At 37.0% G+C, this 8,532-nt stretch overlaps 1 protein-coding gene across 2 annotated transcripts; it reads left to right on the forward strand.

Moving 5' to 3' along the window:
• Positions 1-4,755: 4,755 nt before the first annotated feature.
• LOC121260388 (plant intracellular Ras-group-related LRR protein 4-like) lies at positions 4,756-8,132 on the forward strand. Of its 2 annotated transcripts, XM_041162245.1 has the most exons (5): positions 4,756-4,771; positions 5,505-6,206; positions 6,460-7,373; positions 7,468-7,665; positions 7,962-8,132. In XM_041162245.1, the coding sequence occupies exons 2-4, from the start codon at positions 5,618-5,620 to the stop codon at positions 7,621-7,623; spliced, it is 1,659 nt and encodes a 552-aa protein (XP_041018179.1). In that variant the 5' UTR covers positions 4,756-4,771; positions 5,505-5,617; the 3' UTR covers positions 7,624-7,665; positions 7,962-8,132. The 2 variants fall into 2 exon arrangements, with proteins under 2 accessions (XP_041018179.1, XP_041018178.1); XM_041162244.1 differs by lacking the exon at positions 4,756-4,771 and having other exon boundaries at positions 5,082-6,206.
• The last annotated feature ends 400 nt before the right edge of the window (positions 8,133-8,532 follow it).

Raw genomic sequence — 8,532 nt, forward strand, 5'->3', positions numbered from 1 at the left:
TGAGGAAATTTTTACAAGGATGATAAAAAAACAGGTGGAAATGGGTAAGATTACTCCTTTTTACCATCCAAGAGGTACCCCCATTATTTCTCATTTACTCTATGCGGATGATATGGTGCTTTTTTGTAATGGGGGCAAAAATTCCTTAAGAACTATTTCTGATGTGTTGAAGACGTACGAACAATGGTCGGGGCAAGTAGTTAGCAAAAACAAGTCCTCTATATTTTTCTCTTCGCAGATTCCTATTTCTAGACGTCGGGAACTTCTTCGTTTCACAGGTTTTACGGAAGGGACTTTTCCCTTTAAATATCTGGGAGTTCCTATTATTTCAGGAAGATTGAAAATAGCTTATTTTGATGACTTGATTGCTAAAGTTCAAGGTAGATTGGAGGGATGGCAAGCCAGAATGTTATCCAGTGGGGCGCGTCTGATTCTCATTAAACATGTGCTTCATAGTATTCCCGTTCACAGTTTTTCTATCTTAAGGACGCCTAAAGCTGTTATTGAGAAACTTCAAAAAATCATCAGCACCTTTTTCTGGGGTGTAAAAGATGGGAAAACTAAGAAAAAATGGCGTTCTTGGGTGGATATTTGTAAGCCTGTCACGGAAGGTGGGATGGGTATTCGGAGTCTTCACGATGTGCAAACATCTCTACATATGAGGTTAGCTTGGAATCTTTTGCAAGGTACATCTCTTTGGTCTAATTTTTTTCATGCTAAGTATGTTGGTGATAGGCATATTTCTATGGTAGATCCAAAGAAAGGGTCTAATTTTTGGAAGATGATTTTGAAAAGTATTCCTTTAGTGCAAGAAAATTCTAAATGGAGAGTTAGAGAGGGTAAGCTTCTTTTTTGGCATGATAAGTGGATTGATGATGCCCCTCTTAGTCATAATATTCAGATTTCGGGTATGCCAAATCTTAAGTTGGAAGATTGTAAAACTGGATTGGGTTGGAATATAGAGATTTTTGCTGGGTTGGTTGGACATCAAAAAGCTGAAGATATTATTATGCAATTGGGTAGGGTTAAACATGGGAAAGATATATTGATATGGCTCCCTAATGATGACGGTAATTTTTCTTCGAAGAGTGCTTGGAATTGTATTCGTTTGAGGGGACCAGATTTCCCTTGGGCAAAATGGGTTTGGCATTCTGCTTTTCCAAAAAAAATTTCAATCACGATGTGGAAGGCCATACATGATTGTCTTCCTGTGGATGATAGAATTTGCAGAATTGGTATTCCTATTGTTTCCCGTTGTGATTGTTGTTCCAGTTATTCTTATGAAGATCTTAATCATATTCTTGCGGGAGGAGATTTTGCTAAAAAAATTTGGCGTATATGTTCGGTGGTTCTTGGAATTCCTTGGGTGGAAGGTTGCTCATGGAGACAGAGGGTGGAGTGTTGGTATAGGAGGGCTAAGAATTCTAATCGTCCTGGTCAACTGTTGGGAATTCTTCCAGCGATCATCACTTGGCAGTTATGGAGCCGTCGTTGTAAAGCTCGGATGGAAGGAGTAATGGAATCGGTACAACAAGTTTGGTGTTCCATCAAATATTGGGTTTCTTGGATTGCAGTTAAACTTAATAATGTTAATTTGCTTAATCGGCGTGATGAAGGTATTTTAAAATGTTTTAATATGCCGTTAAATGTCATGAGGAAAGAGATTGTCATTCCGGTCAGGTGGAAACAACCTAAGCAAGGTTGGGTAAAGCTGAATGTTGATGGTTGTTCTCTAGGTAATCCGGGCCCTTCAGGTGCGGGAGGAATTATTCGAGATGAGAAAGGTAATCTGGTTTGTGGGTTTGCAATAACAATGGGGCATCATTCGAACAATTATTCTGAGCTGATGGGTTTACTTCATGGGCTTCGATATATTGGATTGATGGGTTTTTTATTTGTGGAGATTGAACTAGATTCCTTGTTAGTACTAAATTGGTTGAAGAATCAAAGATGTGGCTTATGGTATATGGAAGACTATTGGGATGAAATTCAGAGTCGTCTAGCTGGGATTAATGTTTCATTTGTTCACTGTTATAGAGAATGTAATTCGGTTGCGGATGGGTTAGCTAAAATGGGTGCTAATGGTATTACGGGATCATGGTTGTCTCTTCCTGAGTTGCCTCCTTCTATTAGAGGTAACATTAGGCTGGATAGAGGGGGCCTTCCTTACTTACGTAGAATCCGAAGCAGTTGATAGAAAGCTATGTGAGCTGGTCTTTTGAGAGGTATGTTTTTTTGCATTTGATCATTTCATTTCTCACTCTATGTTCGTGCAGATTTTGTTTTGCAGGTTGTTATTTTGAAGGTTTTTTTGAGGCTTTTGTATTGTGGTTGAGTTTAGTTGGTTTTTTAGGCTTGGGTTTTGGTTTTATTATAATATTTGTAGCCCCCAGGCCTCGGGTTGTAACCACGGTTTTCCTTCGCCACAAGTGAGGGTTGATTAATAAAATTTGGGACGGAGTCACAATTGGACATGTGACTTTCGGCTCTTCTTTAAAAAAAAAAAAAAAAAAAAAAAAAAAAAAAAAAAAAAAAAAAAAAAAAAAAGCTTGGGAAAATGGCTTTCACATGTTTAATTCCTGTGGAGACTATAGATCGTGATGCAGCATTCAAAAAATTTGCACTTTTTACTGAAGAAAACTGAGATGCGGCAAAATAGGGAAACCCCATCAGCTTTAAAGGTTGGGATTTGGGTGAATCAACCCTAAAATAATTGTTCACCAAAGAACCTGTAAAGTGTTTGTGTTAAATTCTCACAATCCCAAGAACTAAAATCAGTGAGTTGGAGGTCCTAACTTCAGTCTATTTTTTTTTTTTTTTGTATGTTATTTATAAGATATGGATTTTCGTCATACAGTTGTGAGATAAACTGGAAGGTCACTGTGGAGACTGATGTGATTAGAATTGAGACACCTTCACTATGCAGATAATTAGGAAAAAACTGAAGTCAATAAAATTGAACTAGTAAGTCTGATACAAACGCTTAAATGCTTAAATACTTTGCAGAAAGTAAATGGCCTTTAAAGTTGAGTGAGAGAGTCAAATACAGGTAAAAGTTAAAACAATGGATCTGCTATATCTGGATGGCCTTTAAAGTTAAATACCCCTAACATATGTTTGTTTTATGTCTTTTTATCTATTTCCCTTTAGCATTTAGAAAAAATTGATCCTAAATCAAGCTTAATTTTTTTATCATTTAATAAATTTTTTTTTTCAGAGCTTGATCTCAAATCAAGCTTTATTTATGTTGATGAGGAGTGACTCAAGACTTATGGCCTGCACATTCTATATTTGTTATTAAAGATTCATATTTGAGGACTTTTCTAGTTTATACTCCTTTAAATTATGATGTTTATTGTACTCTTTTAAATTATGATGTTTAATATACTCCTTTAAATTATGATTTTTTGTACTCCTTTAAGTAGCAAAAAGAAAAAAAGAAATCTGTTATACTAGCTAGATGCATTAGGGTTTTACAATTATACAGATTGGGCGATTATATTGTAATTTGTACCAATGCTACGTAAGGGGGGAAAAAAAAATCTGTTATATCTGCTTGCCTTAGGGGTTTACAAGATGGGCTTCTGTACAAATGGAGGTGGGAAAAAATAAATAAATATACTTACCCGACCCGATTGGTCCGGGTCAAGTCGGATTATATTGTCCTGAGTACTGTTGCGGGCTATGACGGGTCGGGCCAGAAATTCTACTGAGCGGGCCAATGCACAGGCCTAATAAGACCGCCCGCCTAGATGGGATGAAGGCCGGGGGGGACAGCTACACGCGACGGGTAGGAGCTCTCATTGACTTGGAAGAGAGAGAAACGGTTATGCCGTGAAGGAGCAGTGACAGCTGGAAATTGTTGGCCGTGAGGTAACACGTGTACCCCATCGGAACATGGGCATCTGGCTTCTTTGCATTTACTTCTGGACACACCTTTTATCTATGGATGATGCTACGGCTCTCGCGGAGTTATAATATGTGTTTTTATATGTTTTTATGTATTTTATTTTAAATTTTTTTTATATAAATTTTTTTAATATTTTTTAAAATAAAATAAATTTAGAACATTATTAAAAATACTTTCTTAATTAAAAATTTAAAAAAAAATCATTAAAAATACTTCATGATTAAGAAAATATTTTTTAATAATATTATAAAATTTTTTTATTTTTTAAAAATATTTAAATTTATTAATAAAATCTATATAAAAAAATAACTTAAAAAAAATACAAAAAAATATATGTTAGAGCTCCAACGAGAGCTCCAGCATTATTCTTTATTTATTTTGTAGCATTATTCTTTATATTATAATTTTTATTTTATTTTTTTAAAATATTTAAAATCATTAAAAATATCTATATATAAAAAAAAAAAACTAAAAAAAACACTAGAGCCCCAGCAGGGCATCTAGCATCTTCCTTCAGAAAATGACGCCCCCTGCCTTCTATTTCCTTCTTTTACGCTTTTGCCACTTGGGTGTAACCCGGAGGCTGGAGCATCGGATCCCAGCTCATCCCTGTCCTAGTTAAGCCCAGTCTTTTTTTTTTTTTTTTTTGGATGTAAGAAGAAAAATGTTGTTAAAAGGGAAGCATTGAAATTAGGAAAAAAAAGAAAAACGGGAGGGTAGTGTGATGTTATTTTCGTGGAGTATAGGAGTATAACTGACAAATAAAAGAAAAATGTAGTACGGTACTGACAAACGGGAGGGTAGATGATCTTGCTGTTGCAGTTGTAGATAAGCAATCGGTCATTATCGGTTGATTTCACGGTATTTGCTTTGCTTTCACCTTTTGCTTTGCTTTCACCGACTGATCTATCCGCATTTTCATTGCATCACAGTATAATTTTTATTAGAATAAATTAGATAGAAATTACTGTTAAGAATAATTATTTTTTAAAAAATAAGTATAGATAGAAATTATTATTAGAAATAATCATTTTATATATATAATGTAACATCATCTAGACCACACATCTTTTAAATTTAAAATAAAAAAATAAAAAAATAAAAATAATTATATAATAAGTATAAAATATATACTGTTACAATATATTCTCTCTAACATTATTCTTTTTTATTATCGATAGGTTTCATACTTACTTACTGCTATATATACAATTAAGCAAAAAAGAAACAAAGAAAAAATCCTCGAGAGCGGACTTGGGGAAGCGAAGGAAACTTAGGAAAGGAAGATCCAGAGATACGGGTTACTTATGGATAGTGCCGGATTTCTCAGACGTCACCGAGAATCCCACGTCCGTTTCCAGCCGCTCTCTTTCTTCTCCATATTACATATCCCTTCCCACTCTCTCACAGTCCGTCTCCGTCATATAATATGGCTATGCCTCTCTTCTCTTTTCCTCACTCCGCTTGTTCCTTTTTTTCCTAAATTCAATGCTTATCGCATCTGGCCACAAAATGGGCTTGTTCCTATTCTTCTTTTCAATTACTAGCAACATATGCGCGTCTATTCAATTAATTCCCGTTTAGTTTACCGCAGGTCCGCAGTCACCCGTGGTTTCTTCTTCGTTTTCAATTTTCTTGATTTTTGCTCTTTGATAAGGACTCTTGGATAAAAAAATACCAAGGATTCCGTGATTTGGTAGACAAGAAATGGCATCGTCAATAGATGAAGTGGTGGAAGAGATTATGCGAATTCACCGATCTTTGCCAAGCAGGCCGGGACTCGACGAGCTGGAGGCCGCCAAAGCCTTGATCAGAAATTTGGAGAAAGAGGACCAAGCGAGACTCGATGCCATTGCAAGACAAACCAAGAGCCCCGATGTACCCGAGGAGCTCTTCATCGTGTTACAAGAGATGCAGAAGAGCTTAGTCTTTTTCCACGCCAAAGAGCAGAAGCGGGAGGCTTTGAGACTGCTCGATCTCGAAAGCCTCCACTCTCTGTTCGACGATTTTATTCAGAGAGCTTCCAAGTGTCTGCCTTTCACTAATTCTGCTGAAGGAGGCAGTTTCTATAATAGACCCAAGTCATCTGCGGCTACTTCTACTTCGTCGTCGAGCTTGTACTGCACCGACAAAGAAACCTTAATGGCTTCTAAATTGTTCGCCAAAGATGACAGCTATGTGAACAAGGCTAAGTCAACATTCTACGTGGAAGGCACTGGGATCGGGATTGGACCCATTGTTTCGTCCACGACCCAGATATTGGATCCTTCTCTAAAACCTCCTACCACTTCTTCAGGTAACTCTTCTCTGAATTTTGATCCTTTTCCTCTTCTTTTTCCTTTCCGGGTTTTGTCAACTCGAGTTAGTTACCCTATAATTGTTCCTCTTTTCCCTCTTGGGATTGGATGGGGTCATGGTCTGTAAAGTTTCATAAAGGCGTATCTCAGATTCGGATTTATTTGTTGTTTGGAGTGTTCTCGATTGAAAATAAGAGTGAAGCAATAATTTGTGATGGCTATCTTTTACCAGATATAATTCTGTTTTTGTAGTTCAAGATGGAGAAAACCTGAGTTTGATCAAGCTTGCTAGTTTAATTGAAGTGTCTGCCAAAAAGGGTACCCGAGATCTCAATCTTCAGAACAAGTTGATGGATCAAATTGAATGGCTCCCCGACTCAATTGGAAAGTTGTCGAGTTTGATCACCCTAGATTTATCTGATAATCGGATTGTGGCCCTACCAGACACCATAGGAGGCCTTTCATCCTTAACAAAGCTGGATTTGCATTCAAATAGGATCTCGGAACTCCCAGATGCTATTGGAGATCTCCTTAACCTAATCTATCTAGACCTGAGTGGAAACCAGTTGTCATCCCTGCCTGCTACCTTTGGCAGATTGGTGCGTCTTCAGGAGCTTGATTTGAGCTCAAATCGGCTCTCTTTTCTTCCCGAGTCTATAGGATCACTCGTTAGCATCAAGAAATTGAATGTAGAGACGAATGATATTGAAGAAATCCCACATACTGTTGGTCGGTGTACTTCACTTAGGGAGCTTCGAGCAGATTATAACCGACTTAAAGCTCTTCCAGAAGCTGTAGGGAAGATTGAGACCCTGGAGGTTTTGTCAGTCCGTTACAATAATATCAAACAATTACCCACAACAGTGTCATCTCTCTCAAACCTGAGGGAGCTTGATGTCAGTTTCAATGAGCTCGAGTCAGTGCCTGAGAGCCTATGTTTAGCTACCACGCTTGTCAAGATGAACATAGGAAACAATTTTGCCGATATGAGATCTCTACCAAGCTCTATTGGGAACCTTGAGATGCTTGAAGAATTGGATATTAGCAATAACCAGATACGGGTTCTTCCAGGCTCTTTTAGAATGCTCACAAGACTACGTGTACTACGTGTGGAAGAAAATCCTCTGGAAGTTCCACCAAGACATATAGCTGAAATGGGTGCACAGGTAAGTTTTGACTTTTATTTACCTTGCTAAATTATTAAAAGAGTGCCTCTTTCTTCTATCCCAATGCTCATTATGGTATCTTGCTTGATCCTAGGCTGTTGTTCAATACATGGCCGACCTCTTCGAGAAAAAGGAAAAAGGAGATGTTGCGTCACAATCGGTTAAGCAGAAAAAGAGTTGGGCTCAGATATGCTTCTTTTCGAGGTCTAACAAAAGGAAGCGAAATGGTGCAGATTATGTGAAAGCCTGATTGATTACAGTTTTGCTGACTAGAAATATGCATTGGTATTTGGTAGGTTATTAAATCGCTTCCTGGCCAATTTGGATATGGCCATATAAGAAGAATTTGGAATATAATTGTCATTTAAACTGTATTATAGCAATGGTTTAGGCTTTATTACCCTATCGTGCTGGTTTCACCACTTGCGTCATTTGGCCCATGCTTGATCCTCCTTATAAAGAGATGTAAAGAGTAGGCCGAAAAGTTGGACTAGTGGTTAAAATAGATGGTAACTACCAGGGCCGACTTTTTAAATATCCGGTGATACTGCTTCTTGCTGAATGATTTCATTGTTGTCTAAATTACAGGGATATCAGCCATTAGTATGCTTGATGAAAGCAGAAATCTCATTGCAATGACTGCATCTGATATGGGTGGGTTTTTCAAAATGGCTTTGACTTTTTATGTCTTCTGAGTTGTAGATTTCTTTCCTTCTCCCAACCTGCTTTCTTTTTTTGTCAGTCATTTTATTTTTCGAACCTTTTCTCTTCTATTTCTGCCATCCTTGAGCGTGTAAAATTCAGCCGGCAATAGGGGATAGGGCTGTGCATCCTGATCCGGATCCAGATATCCGGCTTTTAAAAAATGGGCGGATATCCGTCTAGATAAACCGGATTGAAACCCGGGCAGATATCCGGATTTCAACCCGGATATCCGGTTTCAAATCGGAAATCCAGATTTTTTACTTTTTTTTTTTTCTGTTTTCTTAAATAAGTTTTTTACCATTTTTAAAATGCTTTTTTTAAAAAAAAAAAAAAAAAATTCAACACTTTTTAAAAGGCATTTTTTTAACCGGATTTGGACGATATCCAGATTTTAAACAAAAAAAACAAATATATGTTTTTACAAATTTTAAAATGCCTTTTTTAAGAAAAACTT

This window comes from Juglans microcarpa x Juglans regia, chromosome 4D, assembly GCF_004785595.1.
Source record: "Juglans microcarpa x Juglans regia isolate MS1-56 chromosome 4D, Jm3101_v1.0, whole genome shotgun sequence".
Lineage (NCBI taxonomy): Eukaryota > Viridiplantae > Streptophyta > Magnoliopsida > Fagales > Juglandaceae > Juglans > Juglans microcarpa x Juglans regia.

Bases quoted from the DNA above. Each gene is read 5' to 3' on its own strand.
- LOC121260388 (XM_041162245.1), top strand. From the start codon at position 5,618: ATGGCATCGTCAATAGATGAAGTGGTGGAAGAGATTATGCGAATTCAC. The intron at 6,207-6,459 runs GTAACTCTTCTC...CTGTTTTTGTAG, and splicing joins ACCTCCTACCACTTCTTCAG to TTCAAGATGGAGAAAACCTG. The intron at 7,374-7,467 runs GTAAGTTTTGAC...GCTTGATCCTAG, and splicing joins TAGCTGAAATGGGTGCACAG to GCTGTTGTTCAATACATGGC.